The sequence below is a fragment of the Neophocaena asiaeorientalis genome, unplaced genomic scaffold, assembly GCF_003031525.2.
Source record: "Neophocaena asiaeorientalis asiaeorientalis breed wild unplaced genomic scaffold, Neophocaena_asiaeorientalis_V1.1 scaffold280, whole genome shotgun sequence".
Taxonomy (NCBI): Eukaryota; Metazoa; Chordata; class Mammalia; order Artiodactyla; family Phocoenidae; genus Neophocaena; species Neophocaena asiaeorientalis.
The window spans coordinates 4,870,091-4,890,889 of record NW_020185321.1 but is presented as its reverse complement, the minus strand read 5'-3'; the positions used below and the strand labels follow the sequence as shown (position 1 = coordinate 4,890,889).

At 56.2% G+C, this 20,799-nt stretch overlaps 1 protein-coding gene across 2 annotated transcripts; it reads right to left on the bottom strand.

The window, feature by feature from the left end:
• Nucleotides 1-5,769: 5,769 nt before the first annotated feature.
• Nucleotides 5,770-20,015, bottom strand: MAG (myelin associated glycoprotein). Of its 2 annotated transcripts, XM_024733862.1 has the most exons (13): nucleotides 19,976-20,015; nucleotides 18,836-18,977; nucleotides 18,165-18,224; nucleotides 17,599-17,667; nucleotides 17,050-17,418; nucleotides 15,354-15,650; nucleotides 15,010-15,267; nucleotides 13,690-13,950; nucleotides 8,851-9,138; nucleotides 8,402-8,498; nucleotides 7,290-7,389; nucleotides 6,983-7,021; nucleotides 5,770-6,285 (listed from the first exon to the last, which is right to left on the bottom strand). In XM_024733862.1, the coding sequence occupies exons 4-12, from the start codon at nucleotides 17,642-17,644 to the stop codon at nucleotides 6,995-6,997; spliced, it is 1,743 nt and encodes a 580-aa protein (XP_024589630.1). In that variant the 5' UTR covers nucleotides 17,645-17,667; nucleotides 18,165-18,224; nucleotides 18,836-18,977; nucleotides 19,976-20,015; the 3' UTR covers nucleotides 5,770-6,285; nucleotides 6,983-6,994. The 2 variants fall into 2 exon arrangements, with proteins under 2 accessions (XP_024589630.1, XP_024589629.1); XM_024733861.1 differs by lacking the exons at nucleotides 6,983-7,021; nucleotides 18,836-18,977 and having other exon boundaries at nucleotides 19,976-20,000.
• Nucleotides 20,016-20,799: the final 784 nt, after the last annotated feature.

The window sequence follows — 20,799 nt, the reverse complement described above, 5'->3', positions numbered from 1 at the left end:
GGTGATGGTGGTGCAACGCTGTGAATATACTTAAAACCATCGAAGGGTACGCTTTAAGTAGGTGGATTGTATGGCCAATTCGAAAATGGGCAAAAGACAAGAAAAGACATTTCACCGAAGAGTATACACAGATGGCGAATAAGCCTGTGAACAGATGTTCAGCACCATTAACCATTAGTGAAAATGCAAATCAAGACCATGCAAATCACTGCATACCAACGAAACAGCTAAAATAAAAAATAATAGCGATATCAAATGCTGGTGAGGACGCAGTGAAACTGGATCATTCACGCAGGGCTGGTGGGGATGTAAAATGGTACAGTCCCTCTGGAAAATAGTTCGTCATTTTCTTGAAAGACTAATGAAATATTCCTACCGAATGACGCAGCAATTGCACCTCCAGGCATTGATGCCCAAGAAATGAACATTTATGTCCACACCAAAGCCTGTACACGGTTGTTCATAGCAGCTTTATTTGCAATAGCCCCAAACTGGAAACAACCTACACTGTGCCTCCGTAGTTAAATGTTTCAACAGTTGTGATACATCCATTCCGTGGAGCACTGTGTAGCAATGGGATGAGATATTGAACAGGCAGCAACTTGGAAAATTCTGAAGGGCATTTTACTGAGTTTAAAAAAACCCGGTGCTAAAGGGTCACGGACCATGTGATTCCTTTTATGTAATATTCTTGAAATGACAAAATGGTAGAGATGGAGAACAGATTACTGGTTGCCAGGGGTTAGAGACAATAGAGGAAAGCGAAGTGGATGTGACTACAAGGGTGATCTTTGTGGTAATGGAATAATTCTGTACCTTCACTGCAGGGTTACATACATCTAGGTGAGAGATAAAAGGACTTAGAACTACACACAGTTGTACTAAACATAATTACGTAGCAAGTAACCACGGGAGGAAGCTCAACAGAGCACACGCCAGACTCCTCTCTTCTATCTTTGTCACTTCCTGTAAGTCTATAGTTATTTCAAAAGAAAAAGTTAAAAAAAACCCCAAACCCCAGTGATCTCAATGGGGGACTCCCAGGCCAAGGGACAAGATCCCAAAAGTCTTCTGGGACCCACTGGGGACACACAGTCCTGCTCATCACCTAGAAGGAGCGTCTGAGGCCTCTGCTGGCACAGCTCCAGGCATTGCTGATGATCCCGCTACAGGAGGAAACTGGGCAGGGCGTTCGTGGACGTGCTGTGATTTCTGGAGGCCAAGGGCTGCATGGAGGAGGAAAGGGTGGGGAAACAGGACTCCTGAGAATGTAGCTCTGGTGCCTTCACATCTTTCCCTCCAAAGAGGTAAATGGTTTCTGTTTTGGGTCACTTGGCTTGGCTGTCCCCACCCTGCCCTGGAAGCAGTGGAGCACCACCGTGAGGCCTGGGCTGCCTTCCGCACCTAGCTGTGTGCCCCCTCTGAGCCCACTGTCCAGGCTGAAAGATGGGGATGACTGCCTTTCTCACAGGGCTAGTGAGGTCACACACGTGCTGCACTCGGATGCATATGAGTGACAAGCGCATGGTAAACACACCTGGGCTCAAATCCCTGTCCTGCCATCTGTCAGCTGTGACCTCCCTCAGTTTCCCGTCTAAGGATGGTGCAGACATTGGCGGTTCTGACTCCCTGAGCGTGCCGTGTGCAACCACGAGCATGTGAAACGCTTTGCAGCGTGGCTGTCGTGAAATGAGCACTCTGTAAAAGTGAGCTGTCGTTATTACCAACAGTCCCTTGCTCTGTTTGACCAATACTCCATGGTGACATGACGTCACATACTTTTGGCTGCTCGATTCCAGGCTGAGTTTGACCGAGAGGCCCTTTGAGACAAAACAGTGGTTCCCCTCCTGCTCTCCAGCGAAGATGTTCCGGGCAGACCAAGCTCTGGGGATGGGAGGGGTGGGGGGAGGGGTCTTCTCTTCGGCTGCTGTCCTGCCCATGAGCTGAGGTTGTCACCTCCCCTCCAGGGAGCAGACGGGAACTGAGAGTGAGGAAGGTTGGTAAAGGAGGAGTCTTGGATCCTCCTGGGCAGAGTTGTGAGTCCCCCCAGACCCCTCCCCAGAGGAGGAGACTTGGAGTAGCCAGCATGGCCTGGTGCCCTTTCATTGATGGTGATAATGGAGCTGCCCACCCCAGGCACTGGTCCTCAGGACAGCGTGGGGGGCGACCAGGGACGGCTCTTCTCAGCCAGGAGCGACCCAGGATGTTGGTGGGAGGCGAGGGACAAAGTGGTCCATGTTGTCATGCCTGATGCCTGGCCATCCTCCCTCCTGCATCGGGTGGCCCATCCCTCCCGACAGCTGCAACTGTGAGACCTGCCCGCCTCTATTCCAGCGTAGCCAGACGTCTTCTCCTGCACGTGTCCCCATCCCTCTGAGTCACTCTGACTCGTCCTCAGCTTGAAATATCCCCAGGGAGGGGTCCCGTCAGCCTTGCCTGTCCTTGAGCGTGCTGTGTTCCCCACCAAGCTAGTTCCTTTTGGCCTCTCCAGCATCCAAGGAAGTGGCCTTAGATCTAAGCATCTAAGTGTCTCGGACTCCTCTCTTCCTTCCCCTCCATACCAGCCAGTCCCATAAGTTCCCCCTCTAGAGTAGGTCCTGATGCTCTTTCCTCTCACATGTCCACTTCTCCTCTCTCTTGTACAAGAGCCGTGACCTCCTGAGCCCCTTGCCTGCATCCGCTGATCCCCTGCATTCACTGTCCACACAGCTGCCAGCAGGGTCTCTGAAACCTCCGGCCCCTCCATAACGTTCCTCTGCATATAACTCTCCAGCAGCTCCCCAGGTCACTCAGAGTAAAACCCTGAGTCCTGACTGTGACCTAAAGCCCCTCTGTGATCGGGCTCCCTTGGGCAACCGCTCTGGCTCCTACATCCCACTCCACGCACACTGGTTTCCTTCTCATTCCATGAACATAACAAGTACATTCCCACTCTGGGCATTTGCACCTGATCTTGGCTTTCCCTGGACCCACGTGCCTCAGAAATCGACAGAGCTCCCTCCCTCTCTTCCTTCTGGTCTCTACTCAGATGACCGCTTTCTAAATCGGCCGCCTTGCAAGCACACTCTGTCCTTCCATCTCTCTTAGCTTCCTTCTTAGCACACTCACCATCTGACCATGTGTTTATCTGGTCTTTGTCTATCTCTTCCACGGGATGTCAGCTCCACCAGGTCAGAGTGTGGTTCTTTGGGTCAGTGCGGCCTCCCTAGAGCCCAGCACTGGCTTGGCACGGGGTAGGTGCTCAGTAACCACGTGTGGACAGAGTGGATGAATTCTGGGGAGTCCAGGCGCTGGGTGGAGTGTGATAGCTGAATTGTGGGTCATCACTGAACGTTAGTCCCTCCTAAGAGATGGTCTTTGTGTCAGATCACATCACTGCTTTCCAAACTTTAAAGGTTTGCCTGTGACCCTCAGGACTTTTATCCTGTCTGTGAACTGCCTGAGACATTTTTATTTCATACATTTCTTTAAATCAATACACTTGATGGGTTTTTTAACACAGCCTCATCCTAAGCTTTCATCAAAAAACAAAAAATCATGTTTGGTATGCTGCTTTCCTTTTGCTCTGACACAGACTAAATAAAGCATGACTGTTCACGTAAAAGTCACTCCACAACCCTTCTGGGGACACCCAGCTCACCCGGGCGGCGCTCAGGCTGCGCCGCGAGCAGCACAGGGTCACTCTGACTGTACGTCCCTGGTTACTGACACTCCTCTGTCTCTCAGGTGAAGTCCTCAGGGTCACTCCTCCCAGGCCAGACCTGCTGGAGCCAGGGCCTGTGGTCGGGGGACAGGTGTGTCAGGGCGGGGCCCCTGCCCGTGTGCAGGAGCTCTGGCGGAAATGTCTAGTGTGGCTGCTATGAAGCCCCTGCTGTGCTCTGCCACCCTCTCTGACCACTCCAGCCTTGTTTCAGCTCCCGGAACTTTGCCAAACACATTCCCACTCGGGGCCTTCACACAGGGCGTCCCCGAGTGAATTTCCTTCCATACGGATGCCTCCCCAACCCCGAGACCCTAAGTCACACTTCCATCCTAGGCTCTACCAACCTTCCCTGTGCTTCTCCTTGGGAGCAGGGGGTCCCACTTTGCAGCCAGGCGTTCTGCCTGAGGTCATTTATTTAATGTCCTTCTCCCTGCGTGACTGCCAGCTCGGTGAGGAAAGGGCAGGCCTCAGGGTGGGGTTCCGCCCCACTGCCCACAGCCCTGTTACCACGCACCTCTCTTCCTTTCTCATGCACGTGGACAGTCCACTCCAGCCGAAGCGGCCTCGTCACCTTCCTTTCCAACACAGTTTGGTTATTTCTGCCTCTACACCTTGACTTTGGTCTCTGTTGTATCCTCCGCCCTCTTCAAAAACCAGGGCAGGACCACCTTCCTCAGGAACCTCGCTGGCGTCGCCCTCAGCCCTGCGGCTCTATTCTTACCACCCCCTCGGCATCTTCAGACCCATGAGCTTCCTCTGCTTCTCACTGAAATGGCAGTGACGTACAGTGGTCCGCGCGTGGGCTCCAGAGCCAGGCCCCCGGGGGGCTCAAGTCGGGGCTGCAGCTGGGGGACCTCGAGGAAGTGATGCAGCCTCTATGCCTCGCCTCCTCCAGATTCTCAACGTCAGTGCATCAGAGTCCCCAGGAGGATTCGTCAAAACACAGACTGCTGGGCCCCAGCCCAGAGGTTTTGATTCCTGCAGTCTGGGTGGGGCCTGAGAATCTGCCTTTCTGACAAGTGCCCATGTGAGGCTGCTACCGCTGGTGCAGGGACCCCACTTGGAGAACCACTGTCGTAGTCGCTAGGGAAAGCAAATGGAGATGAATTCATATAAAGCGGGTAGAACCACATGGCACGTAGTGAGCGCTCCACAAAAACGTTAGCTGTTGATACCAGTTCATGCCAGTGAGTCTGGCCTTCTTTAAATTCAAGGAGACCTGAGTCCAGGGTCTGGCCACACCGTTTCCTGGCCTTGGAACCCTGGGAAAATCACCTGGCTTCCCTGAGCCCCAGCGTCCTCATCTTCACAGGACTGTCCTGGAGGTCCCTTCCCAGGATAGTCTGAGCTTCCTAAAGGGCTTCAATACACAGCTGATGCCTGATGGATATTTCTTGAACCAAGTGAAGTTTGAAAGATTGGGAATTCCCTGGTGGTCCAGTGGTTAGGACTCTGCGCTTCCACTTGCAGGAGGCACGGGTTCAATCCCTGGTCAGGGAACTAAGATCCCACGTGCCGCACAGCATGGTCAAAATAAATTAATTAATTACTTTTTTTTTTAAAAAAAAAGGAAAGGAAAAGAGATTGAAGCTGCAGGGTACAGCATGGATATGAGGCACGGCGGTCAAACCGACACAGGCTTATGAAACACTGAGATCTGAGGCCCCCGCTGCGACCCGCAGGGTACGGTGGGGGATGTCAGTGAGTGAAGCCAGCCAGGTGTGGGACAACAGGAAATGGTGAGCAGTGTGGCGAGTCCGGAGCCAGGCCCCTTCAGAAGAAGCAGCCACCATGTCTTTCAGTGAGATGTGGCAGTGTGTAAGCGCAAGCCCAGGGCTGTCAGTCGCTCCGCCTGTGGCAGGAGCGGGAATGAGAGTTGTGACGTGAAATCACCCAGCAGTCAGACATGACCTACTGTGGACCAGCTGCCAGCTCGGAGTGGAAGCAACTTAAGGGCGGCTGGCCTGAGCTCAGGGCTAGGATCCCTGAGGACCCAGGGAAGGGCAAGGAGGCGGGGGGCAGGGCCCCCAAGGACGGGTCTGAAATCATCAGGATCTAGACGGGTGTTTGGCTTCAGGGCATTTATTCCATGTTCCTCGGTACAGGCCCTGGGGCCAGGTATGGGGACAAGAGACCAGGCAGGGGTAGCAATAAATAACACGGACAGACGGGCTCCCCTCCAGACAGATGAGGTTAAAGGAGGTTACAGGGGAGCCACAATGCGGAGCTGGGGCGCTGGCAGGGCGGGGACAGCTGGGAGGGAGGGGGAGGCCAGGCCCCCAGGACCTCACTGTCACCTGCCCCGTCCCTTTCCTGCCCCAGCCCCCGCTACTTTGGGGAGGAAGGAAGCCCACAGCCAGTGGGGGCCAGTGAGGGTCCTGAAGGGGTGGTGGCCATCCGGGCTGCCCCCGGCTCCCTCACTTGACGCGGATTTCAGCATACTCGGCTAGCTCCTCCGTCAGGGTGTAGCTGTCCTTGGTGGGTCGTTTTCCCAGGTCCGAGTGAGAATAGCTCAGGTCCAGCTCTGGGGGCTCCCCCCGGAGGCCCAGCAGCCTCCTCTCAGATCCCAGGCGCCTCTCACTCTATGAAGGGAACCAACCCATTAGAAGGTCCTGTTCCACCCTTGACAGATGCAAAGGCTGGAGTCGCTTGCACCTCCCAGAGCTGAGTCCTGTGTGAGCCTCCTTCCTTAAGGACCGCCAGCTCAGCCAGCCCCACGGTCCCCAGTCCCCCTCTGGAGCTCTTGCCTGTGCCAATCCCCGCTACGCAAAACAACCTCCTTGCTGCCAAGCCTGAAAGTCGCCCACAAATTCAACGTTTCCAGGAAGTCTTCTTCAACATAGGAATTTGGGGGGAGGGCACTCAATTCAGTCCATAACATGCTCTTAGATTAAAGCCACCTGGTCGGGTGCCCACCTTCCCCGATTTTTGTAAATGCCTGGCTCAGTACGTTTGGGTCTGGTGTGGTCCCCCTCCTCAACCTGGGAGATGCTGCAGGTGCAACTTTGGCTTCCCTGTCACGCTTTCCATCCCTACCCCCAACCTTTGGACACACACACACACACACACACACACACACACACACACACAGGACAGTGGCCACAGACATACAGAGGGGAGCAGCAATGGGACAGAATAGACAAGGCCAGGAGTGCTGGGCAGAGCCAGACTGAAGTGGGGACCAACCTGGACGCCTGACGGGGACGCACACACATGCACGCCAACCCCAGGGCCCAACAAGGGCCCAGAGGTGGGCACACTGAGGCCCCCGGAACCTACCTCCTGGGGTGCTCATTCCAGGGTAGAGAGCTCTCTGGACTATTGGAGAAGGAAATGCAGTCATAGACGCAGGCGGGGTGGATGAGGGCTTCTCTTGGGCCCCGAGCTCCACAGCCCCCCGCCAGGCCTCAGCCTGAGCGCCCCTTCCCAGCCCAGGGCCAAGCCAGCCCTCCGCACGACCCCTCCCTCCCTTCTGCAGGACAAGCTCCCCCTCTGCCCCTGGGTCTCCCGGGCCCCCTCCAGGCCCTCGGGGTCCCTGGCACACAGGATCTCCAGCTAGCCTGGCCCCACAGGGTTCTGGCCTCACCTCATACTTCTCCGGCACCCCAGAGATGCGGAAGTCACTGCTGAACAGGACGGGGGGGTCGTCCCCCGCTGGGAAGCTGGCGCTCTCTGTCACGTTCTTTCTGCAGGGCAAGACATGTCAGCTCCAGTGGGACCCCCAGGTCCCCCCACTCCTCTCTCTATCTGCAACCCCATCTACCTAAGGAGTATGGCCCAAGGGACCCCAGAGCTGCTCCCACCCGCCTCTCTAAGATGGGCAGCCAGCCCCTTTGGTGAGCAGCCTCTTCCTGTCCACCACTGCCCAGCCCTCCTCTGCTTCACAGCTGAGGATGAGTCACCTGGGCCCTGGTCTCTGCCACCTTCAGGACCCCAGCCTGGCTGCTCTGGGTTCTCCTCATCCGCTCTGGGGCTATCCGCACCCCCTTGCCGCCAGGATGCGGAGCGGGAGATTAACTCCTTGTCAGGAGAGCTGATGTGTGCGCACCACAAGGCAGAAAATCAACAGCAGCGCACCTGTGGCAGGTGGATGTGGCTTGGGACTGCGGAGCGTTTTGTTTTGTCTTGTTTTGTTCTGTTTTTTTAAGATTTCTTTGATGTGGACCATCTTTAAAGTCTTTTCATTGAATTTGTTATAATATTGCTTCTGTTCTACGTCTTGGTTTTTTGGCCACGAGGCATGTGGGATCCAGCTCCCCGACCGGGGATCAAACCCGCACCCCCTGCCCTGGGAGGTGAAGTCCCAACCACTGGACCACCAGGGAAGTCCCTGAGGAGCGTTTTTGATACCACAGATACGTGTAATCGTTGGGGCTTCCGGAACCAACTGTGACTGATGTTCTGGTTGCAAGCCAGGGGTACCGGCTCTCCCCATCACACCGGTGCGGCAGGAGGACACAGTACAGGATGCGGGGCACAGGTATCGACTGGTGAGAAGTGCTCGGCCCAGGCATTGGCATGCGTGACCCGACCACGGCGGCCCATGTTAGCCGGGGCCCTCTCTCCTCCATCCAGCTGAACATTCTCAGAGCAGAATCCTCCCTCCCTGGCCCACCCCCAGCCTCCAACTGCTCTGCCCCTGCCCTGCCCTTGGAGGCCACCCCGCCCCGCCCCAGCTCAGCCCGGAAGGCTACTCACTTTCTGCGTGTCTGGGTGATGTAGCAGACGACGGCAATTAGGATAGCAAAAGCAACCACCGCTCCCACGGGCCCGATCTTGGCCCACATCAGGCGATCTGAGGGAAGAGAAGACCCAGGCGCCCTCAGGGCTGCCGGTGGGAGTGAGGACACCTGGGTTCTTAGGAGACAGGCTGGGGCAGGGGTGAGAGGGAAAATATTTACACCGCTGGCATATCCTTGCACTGACTGGTTAGCCTGAAGGCCTTTGTTGCTGGAGGGGCCAGTAAAGTACAGGCAAGCTCGGGGCAGCCCCTCCTAACTGGCTGGAAAGGGCATCTTTACCACCCACTCAGCTGCGCAACCTGACCCACGCGCAGCGGCTGGTGATCAGCCTTGGGGAGGGGAGCTTGGATCCAAGAGGGGTCCTTGTCTGTCCCTCGACTCCCAGCCCCAGGCCACACCACTCACGGGCTCCCTGGAAGGGCAGCTCCAGGCTCTTGGTGCCGTAGAGGTTGTGGGAGGAGCAGATGACCCGGGGCGGGGCCTGGGCCTGGCCCCGCAGCGTGAGGATGCTGGTCAACAGGAGGCCACTGCGCTCTGAGTACACGAACTCGCGCTCCGTCTCGTTCACGGTCACGTTACGCGAGGGCAGCTCGAAGGCCACAGACGGCTCTGGGTTGGCTTTTACCACGCACAGGCACTGCACCGTGTCACGGGCCGCCGCACAGTGGGACTCCAGGAGGATCACGGGGGCAACTGCAGGGGCAAGACCAAGACCCCGCGGGCTAGAGACAGGGCCTCGGGGGCTCCTTGGCTGTCGCAGAGATGAGCTGCCTGTTCCCCTCTGCACTCTCTTTTACGTCCCCTCTAACTCTGCTCACCTTGTGAAACATAAATCAGATCACGGTGCTGCCTGCTGAAAGGCCCCCCCCCCCGCAAATTGCTCCCCGTGTGACTTAGAATAAAACCCCAATTCTTTGCCTTCGCCTGCAAGGCCCTGCAGGACTTAGCCACGCTCTAATCTCCTGCTGTCACCCTGGCTCATTCCCTTCCAGCCACACCAGCCTCCTTGCTTGTTTCTCATACTTGTGGAGCTGTTTCCAACAGCCGGGGTGGGGGTGGGGGTGGGGGTCTTGCATTTCTCCCTCCGCTAGGAACACTTCCCTGACACCTGCCAAACTCACGCCCTCACTCCAGGCAGCTTCTGCAGCAGACCATGTCTATTTCTCTGACCACCCCATGTAAGTTGCATCTCGCTTCAATAACCATTCACTCGAGTTTTCTCCCCAGCACTTATCCCTACCCGGGTTATACACTGATGTGGCTGGTCTTGTATTTGCATCGAGACAGGCTCTTACTGAGTCTCCACTCTGTTCCCCACACTTAGAACATGACTTTCTTTTTTTTTTTTTTTTGCCATACCACACGACATGCAGGATCTTAGTTCCCTGACCAGGGATCAAACCTAAATCCCCTGCAGTGGAAGCGCAGATTCTTAACCACTGGACCTCCTGGGAAGTCCCTAGAACATCCCTTTCACCCGGCAGGAGCTCTGGGAAGACCTACTGGATGAACTAGTGCGTTCAGCCAGCTCCCCTTCCAGGCCATCCTACAGATGCCCCTATGGGCTCCCTGGAGCCCCCTGCATCCTGACCCTCCCTCCCTCGCAGGATTCCCCGTGGTACCAGGTACCACCCTCCACCCAATATCATTTTGTTGGGCTTTGCTTTGCTGCCATTTAAATTACAAAAACGATACTGGTATTTTTTTTTCCTTTCATTTTCCAAAATATGAAATTATAATAGAACGTTGAATGTTGCTTTTTAAACTATGTTCTCTTTCCCTCATGGAGAGTCTGGCACTCCCCTCTGCTTGCTCTAGACTGACCTCTGGTTCTCAGCCCTGAGCAAAACCCACTTCCACACGGGCAAAAGATCCTTGGCCCACCTACATTTCCAGTAAAAAAGAATATGCAGGTAACAGCGACGGAGCAGGGGGTCACCTGAGCCGTGTATTGGCAATAGGGATCATTCCATATGGAACCTCAATGTGTACATATCTCTACGTCTAGTAAATGAACAGTTAAATATTCCAAATTCTGTTGATGCAGACGTGCACTGTGCTTGCTGTAGTATTGACAAATTAACGCACCACAGAGTAAATTAGTAATGACAAACCTGAACGGACAGTGATTAATTTTTTAAAAATCCTTTCATTCAATACTGCACCACTGGTACTGTTGTGACAGTGTTGCGGGAACGCTGACACCCTGTTGCATGTGCTCAGCATCTTTGCAGCATTGCCGGCAGCCTCGCGACCTGTGAAACCCTGATTGACACTAGATAAGCCCCAGGTCCCACAAAGGATGGGGAGTTTGGGGTGAGACAGCTTTGGCTTGAATCTCAGCTCTGCCATCTACTGGCTGGTGGCCCCAATCAGGCCACTCAGCTTCCTGGGCCTCTGAGTTGGACTTCTCACGTGTGCAAAGAGGGGTAATGGTCCTTGACTTGCCAGGGGCTACGGGACTCTGTTCTGAAGTGGGCACATGAGTTTGTTGAAAAGAAAGCTTAGGGACTTCTCTGGTGGTGCAGTGGTTAAGAATCTGCCTTCCAATGCAGGGGACCTGGGATCGATCCCTGGTCTGGGAAGATCCCACGTGCCACGGAGCAACTAAGCCCGTGCGCCACAACTATTGAGCCTGCACTCTAGAGCCCACGAGCCACAACTACTGAAGTCCGTGCGCCTAGAGCCCTCGCTCTGCAACAAGAGAAGCCACCGCAATGAGAAGCCCGCACACCGCAACAGAGAGTAGCCCTCGCTCACCGCAACTAAAGAAAGCCCATGCAGCAACGAAGACCCCATGCAGCGGAAAAAAAAAAAAAGAAAAAGAAAGAAGAAAAGAAAAAGAAAGCTTAATATCCCACGCAGGGATCGAACCACTCCAGCAGAGGAAGCAAGTGAGCAAACAAAGCCTTGGCAGCAGGAAGGCAGGCGGATACCCAGCCAGGAGTTCAAAGGAGAGATGAGTGGGAAGCTAAGAGGATGTCTAAGACTTACGGGGCACATGGGACATGTCGGGCACTATGGGCGCTCACCATGATTTCCTTATACTGTCATACCCGTTTTTCAGAGAAGAGAATCGGGGCTCAGCAAAGGTGAATTCACTTGTCTGGGATCACACAGCACATCTCCATCACAAGATGGAGATAGAGCTGGGATTCGGACCCAGGTCGATTCAGCTCTGTCGGGTGCTGGGCACCAGTAACATTTCCGTTTCCTCCTATTAAACGGGTGAAGGGCAGTCCCTGCCCCCAATCGCATTGTTGTGAGAATGAAATAGGTCAATATGCGCAAAGGGCTGAAACCAGTCTTCTAGTCATCACAAGGTCTCAGTGAGGTGAGTGCCCTGCAGGTCCCACGCTGTGCTGGGACCCAACCCCCACCCCCGCCCCCGCCCCGCTCAGGAGCACCCACCATCGTCAGCGAGCACGGAAGCCCCGGTACTAGGGGACCCAGACTTTGGGGACAGAGAGGGGCCTGAAGCCGGACACCCAGAGGGTAAGCACAGCGACACAGGCCTTGGAGCCCAGTGACCGGCTCAGCAGGGGTGGGGTGGGAGGCACAGCTGCTCCTCCCCACCGGCAGACTGAAGGCCTTGAGTACCTTGGGTACCAAGGACTGCAGGGGAGATGAAGCAGCCAGAGGTTTAAGAACTGGGTCGACAGGAGTCCAGAAGAATCCTGGCACTGGCCAGCCTTCCAGCTGCATAGCCTTGGGGAATTCTGACCTTCAGTTTCTCCTCAAAGGGGATGACGATAATACGTAGCTGCTTCAAGGGGCGACCACAAGGGCTCAGCAAAATAACACGTGCAGGGGATGCAATCCTGGCCCAGAGTAGGCCCTTAATGAACGTTTGCTGCCACCACTCTTATTATACGGGAGGGTCTGTGACTGAAAACATTCGTGGGCTGGAGGTGTGTGTATGATCAGAGGTTTCCATCAGATTCTCAGGGGGTTCTCTGACTCTACACCTAAGAACCCCTGGCTTGGGATATAGGTTTAACGGGGAAAAGCGTGAGGCAGAAGGGCGGGCATGTATGGAGAAGGCGGGGTACCCGCACAACCCATATGCATGATCACGTTGGATGCTGCAAGCCAGCAGAGGCTGGGAAGGAAGGTGCCCAAAGAGGAAGGGCTAGCAGGGCAGTGGTGGCCATCACCTTGCCCTGGAAGACGGCACTCCAGGAATAATCTGTCTCTACTGACTACAGCCACATGCCATATTGAATATACGGACTGTGCCCAAAACCTTCTGGCAAGCTTGTGTGGTAGGGACCATTGTAGGTGGAATAATTTGGAGACAAGTGTCAGAGGCCAGGCTGGAGCTGGGGAGGAAGCAGGGGGAATGGAACTACGAAGGTGACATTCCAGAGGGAGTTGCTGGAGGAGGGGGAGTGGAAACTGCGACTTGGGAGCTATGACCCGAGCGAGTGACGGCCGGGGTGGGGGTGGGGTGTTGGCGGTGATGTCCATAGAAGGTTGGGAAGGGCTCTGGTTGGCAGTGGAACAATGGGCTTCATTCCCAAGACAGTTAGCTTTTTATATGCGTCCGTCTCATCTCTCTGGCTGTACTGTTATCTGTTAATACGCTTGGTGTCCTCTTGGTCCTACCCCCCACCTCCCACTGAGCCACACAGCCCGTGCATGTAACAACGGCTTGATCAATGTATTCTGATGTCATAACATAGGATGAGGTCGATGGGCAGTACAGAAGAGTGGAACCAGACCACTGTATCTGAATCTCAGTTCTGCCGTTTTCTGGCTGTGTGACTTTGGGCAAGTGACATAACCTCTCGGGACCTCAGTTTCCTTCTCTGGAAACTGGAGACAGTAAGAGAACCTCCCTCATTGGATGTAACAAAAACGAAAGAGTGGGTCCCTGTACGGAGCTTCCAACATTGCTTGGTGCCTAGAGGCGCTCCATAAGGGTCAGAGGTCGTGGTTATTCTTTTAGTTAACGCAAAGGGGCTGTGGCCACAGGATTCAGAAATCTGCTTGGTCACAAGCCCACACCAGGATGTGGGGGTACCGTATTCTCAGGTGGGGCTTTTATTTTCTTGCTGTGGGTTCCGCTTTCCTCCCTTCCTCATCCTTATCTGCTGGAGCGAAGCTGACCCCTGGCTGGGATGCGTGGGTACCTCCCGGTAACCTGGGTGTCCCCCGTTGAGCCATCTACCACAGGGGTGGGTGGGCAGGAATCAAGCCCGGCTGCCCTCAGCAGGGGCAGCGGATGCAGGGCGTACTCACACTCCACGGATAGGTTGAAGGCAGTGGCCCTCTGACCGTACTGGTTCTCGGCCACGCACCAGTACTCTCCATCATCCTCGGGCATGACAGCAGGCAGCTCCAGCTGCAGCTCGCTCTCATAGATGACCGTGGCCAGAATCTGCTTCTCCTTGAAGATGGTGAGAATAGGATCCGGGTTGCTCTGTGTGGAGCACAAGATGGAGACTGTCTCCCCCTCCACGGCCACCACTGTCCCGTTCACCGTCGGCTTCCAGGGTGCATCTGGGGGGCAGGACAGGGGGCCGATGGTCAGAAGCTCCCACCCCCAAATGTGACCCCCGACACCCCAATCAGGGCACACCAGCTCAGGATGGCTCAGGTAACCCCAGGCCTGGGTGTCTCGTTTACAGAGACAGGGGCTCTGCAGCTACAGTGCCTGTGTTTGAATCCCGGCTCTACCCCTTCCCAGCTGTGTATGGACCCATGTCTAAACCCCTCTGGGCCCCATTTTCCTTATCTGGAAAATGGGCTTAATAATATTCCCAACCTCATAGGGGTCACTGAGAACCAACTGTGACAAGCACTGTTTCAGCCTGAACAAGGTAGATGAAGATCCCTGCCCATGTGGACAGATGCTATATAAGGAAATCAAACATCTAGTCGGCAAGATGGGGATAAGTGCTTTGCAGAAAAATAAAGGTGGGATGGGAAATCGGGGTAGTTGACAGTCTTAACTAGGATGGTGAGGGAGGGCTGCTGTGAGCCTAGAAGGAGGTGAGTAAGAGCCAGCCGTGGGGAGGCCCCAGGGGAAGAGTATTTCTGGAAGGCACTCAGAAACTGCTGAGTAAATGTTGGCCGGTGCTGTCATTTTTATTATCCCCAGCCCTGGGCACTTTGCCTCAATAAATATTTGTGAATGAATGAATGAATGAATGACCTCTCCTTGGTTCCTAGTTAAGAATCCTGTCTGACGGGCCCCCTCTCCCTGGGGCCCCATAATGTTCGGGGGCTGGGAGAGGCCTGGGTTCTCCTCAGCTCTCCCATCAGAACTGCAATGGGGCTCATTTTAAAATGCAGATTCCCGGAGCCAGGCCCAGCTCTACCCGCAGGAAACTGAATTTAACAGGCTTTCCTGGGTGGCAGGGATTGCCTCTGCCTCTTCCCATCTCGTCCTAGCGAGGAGAGTGGTGCAGAGTAGGTGTTCACCAGATACTCGTGGGGAAAATGAAGGAACTCCTTAACCTACAACTTCCTCTCCATCTCCACCTCAACCACGGGCATGGTCCCGACCGCGCCCCCACTGGGCCCCCAGCTCCGCCCCGGGCGGGGGCGGCGACTCACACATGACGCTGAGCCCCACGGTGCGGTTGTCCTGGCCATAAGCGTTCTCGGCCAGGCAGGCGTAGACGCCGTCCTCCGCGGGCGTCACCTCGTCCAGCTCCAGGAACAGGCTCTCGGTCACCGCCTCCCGGAGCACCGTGCCGTCCCGCATCCAGGTCAGCAGCGGCGGCGGGTTGCTGTCGGCCCCACAGAGCAGGCTGACGTGGGAGCCCTCGATGGCCTCCACCGAGGAGTTCATCTCCACAATCACGGGGGGGTCTGCGGCGCCGGAGACACAGGACGTCAGCGGGCACGTGCCGCAGACCCCGCCCCCGGCCCGCACCCCGGCCCGCACCCAAGCTCACACTTGACGTCCAGGCTGGCGTAGCCCTCGAACTGCAGGGTGGTGTTGGGGAAGGAGGCCTGGCAGCCCAGCCGGTAGCCGTTGGCCTCCCTGGTGGGCACGAAGTGCAGCAGCGACACCTGCACCCAGGTGCCCTCGTCCTCGCGGAGCCGCCCCAGCACAGCCGGCTCCCCGAGCCCCTCGTGGCCCAGCCAGCTCAGCTCCGGGTGCATCTCGGGGCAGTTGTCAGGCACCATGCAGCTGACCTCCACTTCTGTGCCTGCCACAACCTCTGGGGGGACCATGATGTTGGGGGTGTCTAAGTGAGACGGGGAGATGGAGGGTGAAGGAAGCAGCATCGGACCCCCACATTGTCCGACTCCAGTCCTGGTACCCGGTCCCCTCCGCATCCTTGGATGCAGAATTTCCTACAACCTTCTCTCCTCCTGGGTACCCTTCACCCAGGAGCCCTCCGCAGATCCAACCGCAGATGCGATAATAACGGAAACAACAACATAGTGGTCTGAGTACTTTACTGTGTGTAACTTGCCCGTCCTCCCAGCCATGCCGAACGTAGACAGTGGGTAATGTTATTTTGCCTACTTTGCGGATGAGGAAACTGAGGCCACAGCGCGCATGAGGTAAAACTGAGCTTCCATCCCTGTCACTCTGGCTTCATCGTCTGTGCTCTGGACACTACATTATATTCCTCAAGAAACCTCTCTCCTTCCCATGTTTGCTCTGGTTTACCTTCCACGTGCGTGCGTGTGTGTGTGTGTGTGTGTGTGTGTGTGTGTGTGTGGTGTGTCCTGGAGCTGTCTGGCTGTGCCTGGCGGCGGAAGCGGGGTCTCTGTGCCTCAGGGCTGTAATCTGGCTCCTCATATAGACTCAGAGCTGATGGCAAACCTGAGTCTAAGGGTTCCATGCCTTTCGGGGCCTCTCAGAAATGAGGCAGTAGACCCTACTCTAATTGCCCAAACTGGCCCAGAGCTGCATTTTATTTGACCTAAATTTAGGGTATTTTTTAAAAAAAGTATCTGAATCAGCAGCTGATGTTGAAAAAACATAGAAAAATACACAGTTCCCTTTGAAAATTCAGGAATTCCCTGGTGTTTCAGTGGTTAGGACTCTGCGCTTCCACTGCAGGGGGCACGGGTTCAGTCCCTAGGATCCCGCATGCCGTGTAGCAGAGCCAAAAACAAAACAAAACAAACAAATGGAAAACTCAGAATGCTTGACAGCAATGACCCTGCCTTCTCACCCAGCACCACTTAGACGGAGCTGGGCGTCATGTACCAGGTACTGCTTTGCCCACTTGACAACTATTCCCTCATTGAACTTTGAGTGCTGTTCTTAACCCCATTTTACAGAAGAGGAAAAGAAGGCCCAGAGAAGTTAAGTAACTTGCCCTCAGTAGCCCAGCTAACATAGGAATCCAGAGGCCTGGCCCCAACCCCTGGGCCCGCTGCCTTTACCCCAGGTGTTTCTGGAAGAGTAAGACCACTGCTTTCCTCTGAGAGCCCTGCTTTGCCTGTTTCAGTCATCTGCCTGGTCTGTGTGGGCAGGGGGGGTTGCACCCCTCCCCCCAGCCAAACCAACAAGTCCCTGGTCCTGCCAGCTAGACCTTCCTGGAAAGGTGCCAGGAGGACTTCCTGCTCCCCCTGCACCCCCTGCATGGCCCCAGCCCCACGGCATCTGCACGGCCCCTGGGAACTCACTGATGATGTCCAGGACACTGTGCTCGGAGAAGGTGTACTGGTTGTAGCCCCCCAGGTCCCCGCGGAAGTAGTACTTGCCGCCCAGCTCGGGGCTGAGGTTGCTGAGCAAGAGGGTGCAGTTGCGCAGGCCCAGGGCCCCCAGGAGGCGGCTGCGGCCCTGGAAGCTCTCGTGGACGACTTGGGTGCGTGACTTGAAGACCACTGGCGGGTAGTTTTTCGGGTAGGGGCTATTGAAGTACCAGACGCCGTGCACAACGGCCGGCCGCAGCTCGTCGGGGAAGTCGAAGCGGCAGGGGATGGAGACACATGTGCCCTCGAAGGCCGAGATGGATGAGGGCATCCAGGCCCCCCAGTGACCCCCGCGAGAGGCTGTGGGCAAGTAAGACCACTGAGGCTGAGGGACATGTCCTGCCCGGATGCCCCCAATCCTCCCGCTCCCATCACCTTCCACTGCCCTGCGGGGCGGGGTCGGAGTCCAGGGACCCACAGAATGAACCCCAGCCTGCTCAGGGGCCAAGACCCCAGGAGCCCCAGACCCCCAGGCATTACCTGAAATCATCATCCAAAACAGAGGCAGCGCCGTGAGGAATATCATTTTGTACAGCAAGTGAGCAACAGCTGGATAGGGGAGAAGAGAGGAGAGGGTTAAAGGCCAGGGGGAGTGAAAAGGGTGCTTCTAGGAAGACTTTAGGAAGCAGCCTGTTCAGATGTTAGCCACTGCTGCTATTATTATTTATAATCACAAACACATGTATGGGCATCAACCATGAACCACCCCCAGTACTTTACTACACAGAGTCATTTGATCTCTTTGAGGTAGGTGCAATTATTACCCTCGCTTTGTAGCTGCGGTCCAGAGAGGTTGAGTAACTTGCCCGAGGCCACACAGCAGGTAAGTGGCAGAGCTAGGATTCAAGCCCTGTCTGCCTGTCCAGGTCTGCAGATTTCACCACCAAACTGTCCTGACTCTATGTGGTAGTGACGTGCTAATAATTATCTTCATCACCATCCTGCCCTTGGGGATCTCCAAAGAGTAAGGATAGAGCCAAGTCTGGACCAGCATCGGGAAGCAGGGGAAGCCAGGAGGAAGGGGAATTTGGAACCCTCCCCCTCACCTCCGTCTCCCTGAGTTGGGAATGTCTTCTGGTCCCACTTGAAGCTGTCAGCCGGCCAACCTGGAACAAGAGTCAGACAGGTGCAAGGAGGTGGGGGCCTGAGGGTCCCCTGCTCCTCCCCGTCCCGCTTTCAGGATCTACTGTGAGTAGATCCTGTAGGCCGCCCACATGGTCTCTGTTGCCCATGGTTGCTTGGGACCCTCCCACACAGCCTGAAAGCTACTCTGTGGTCACCTCCCGAGGCAAACTGCGACGGAGGAGAACTCTCGGGAAGAAAAGGGAAGCAGTAGAGCTCTGGGGGTGGGGGAAGGCGGGGGGAGTGAACGCGGTGAGGGAGCACATGTCCCACGGCTGAGGCCTGGGGGTGGGAGGCAGGGACCCAGCCCCATCAATGACTGGGTTTCACATCATCAGCATTCCCAACATGCCACGTGAATTCCTGCCGCCCTCTCCCACCCTACAGATGGCCCCTGGCGTCCGTCCCCACCCTCCGAGCCCGGTACAAAAGAGCCCTGTTCCCTCAGGGTAAGGGTGCCTCGTCCTGGGGGGCTTCTGGGGTAGATGGGGGTGAGGGGAGAGCTGGGCGAGCCTGGCTGGGCTCTGAGTGGAGCCAGGAAGGACCAGGGATTGGGGTTAGTGACTCCCTGGCACCCAGCTCCTCTGTGGGTCGCCTCAGGGTTGGACCCAGTGTTTCCAAGTGGCTTCTCTTCCTGGCCTTTGACACTCTCTTCCCACGGACAGACGCATGTGGTCAGACACATGCAAATACTGCCATGAAATGTGACAGATCTGGACGCAGCCAGAAGGAGCAGGCTCGCACTGTAACACCAGTCAGGGCTCTGCACACGCCGACAGGCACCGAGACCCCCGTGCGGCAGACACACACACACCTGCGTCCTCCTGCCCACCACACACCGGGACGGGCATAGGCATGGCAATCGGGCATACACACGGACCTGCCTGCGTGCCATGCTCGCAAAGACACTCGGACCGGCTATGGACAGACCCACTCAGACACATGCTGATGGACACGCAGCAGATGCCACCTTTGCACCTGCGACGGGAAGGTACAGGAGGTAGACACAGGTGAGGGCCACAGGGCCTGGGCAGACGTGTGAAACAAGTGTGTAGACCATGCCTTCTGAATGGGGGTGAAAACTGGTTCTTGGGGTGGGGTCCAGAAAAATCTTAGCTATTACAGTGGTTTGTGGCTCTCTAAAAGACCACGGTACGTAAACATATACAGTCTATCCATAATATTAAGATCTCATGGGGGGAGCTGGATTAGGAAAAACAGGTCTAAAAGCTTTCCTTAGTGGGGTGTAAATAAAGGTGGAGAAACCCTGACGTGGATTAAGACTCACTAAGAGAGGTGCGTGAGCACACGCGCCCCCGTCGTGTGCTCAGGGGCTGGAACTTGCTCTCTCACAGCCCCCTCCCAGATGGCAGGATGCAGACGTCTGATCACCTGGGCATCCTTCCACTCTTCACCTGGCCCTGGATGACTTCCACCCCATCTGCCACAAACTTAGGAGCCCCAGGGCAGAACGTCCACCAGAGGGGGGCTGAGGAGGGCTCTTCATTCTTTCTCTCCGTGGTTTCTTCCCAAGGCCCCGTCACTACCCCTGCCACGGTCCCAGCCCACGCCCGCAGCACCCTCCCCCGCCCTAAATTAGTGGCAGCTCCCAGCCACCATCCACGGCCCAGACCGCTTCGCACTGCACATGCCCTGGGCGACCCTGCCCCGTGCTCTCAGCCCCGGTCCTCTGTTCTCCTCCCCGTCCCACGGCCCTCTCGGCTGCAGTACTCACCTGATGCCCTTGCTTCTGCACCCTCTGCTCCGCAGGCCCCGCTCGCAGTCCCCTGGCCTCCCAGGGTCTAGGCCCCCACTTACCAGCCCCTCCCCTCCCCCGGGGTGCCAGGGGCCGCCTGCCTCCAAGGCCCAGCTCCTCCCTGCCCCCGGGGGAGGGGGGCACAAAGGGCCCTTGTCACCACTGCTTGAACTGGGCAGTCTGATGCCTGGGTTCTACGAGCTCCTTCCTGGAGGGGCTGGGGGCGGCTGCCTCACTCATTCCCCCCTCCATCACTGTGTACCCTGGTTCTGGGTCCCTGGGAGGATGCTCTAAGATCTCTGGAGTCTCAGGCTGAGAAGCAGAAGGCATTGTCCTCAGCGTCTAGGGGATCTTGGTGGCAGTGTTAGGGATAACCCCAGGCCTGAGAGGCCACAGAGGCCGGTGTGGCCAGGAGGAGGAGGCAGGACATCTCACTCTCGGCTCCAGTCACGTCCACCCTCTCTAGAGGGTGTCGCGTTTGGTACCCACATCCTGGTCTATTGTCTTCCAGCTACTTCTTGCCATCGGAAACCACCTTATGTGTTGACTGTCTCCTCCCGTGATAACATGACCTCCTCCAGGAGGACAGGGCTTGGGCTGCTTACGCCCAACCTAGCCTGCTGGGAGGCTGGCTCCTGGCAGAGTTAAGATTCGTAAGCGCAGAGTGGGTGCATGGGTGTGACCCTCCGATACCCTGAGCGGAGGCCTTGGCGCCTCTTCCTCCCTCCTAGAAAGCTCCCCTGCCCCGTCCCACCGCCCGCTCCGCTGCTGGCCGTAGCCTGTGCGGCCTGTTGGCTCCCAGC

Coding starts and splice junctions, on each gene's coding strand:
- MAG (XM_024733861.1), bottom strand. CDS start 17,644: ATGATATTCCTCACGGCGCTGCCTCTGTTTTGGATGATGATTTCAG. Junction 15,651..17,049: donor CAGTGTCCTGGACATCATCA/GTGAGTTCCCAG, acceptor CGTCTCACTTAG/ACACCCCCAACATCATGGTC. Junction 6,286..7,289: donor GGGTGCCGGAGAAGTATGAG/GTGAGGCCAGAA, acceptor TTCCCTTCATAG/AGTGAGAGGCGCCTGGGATC.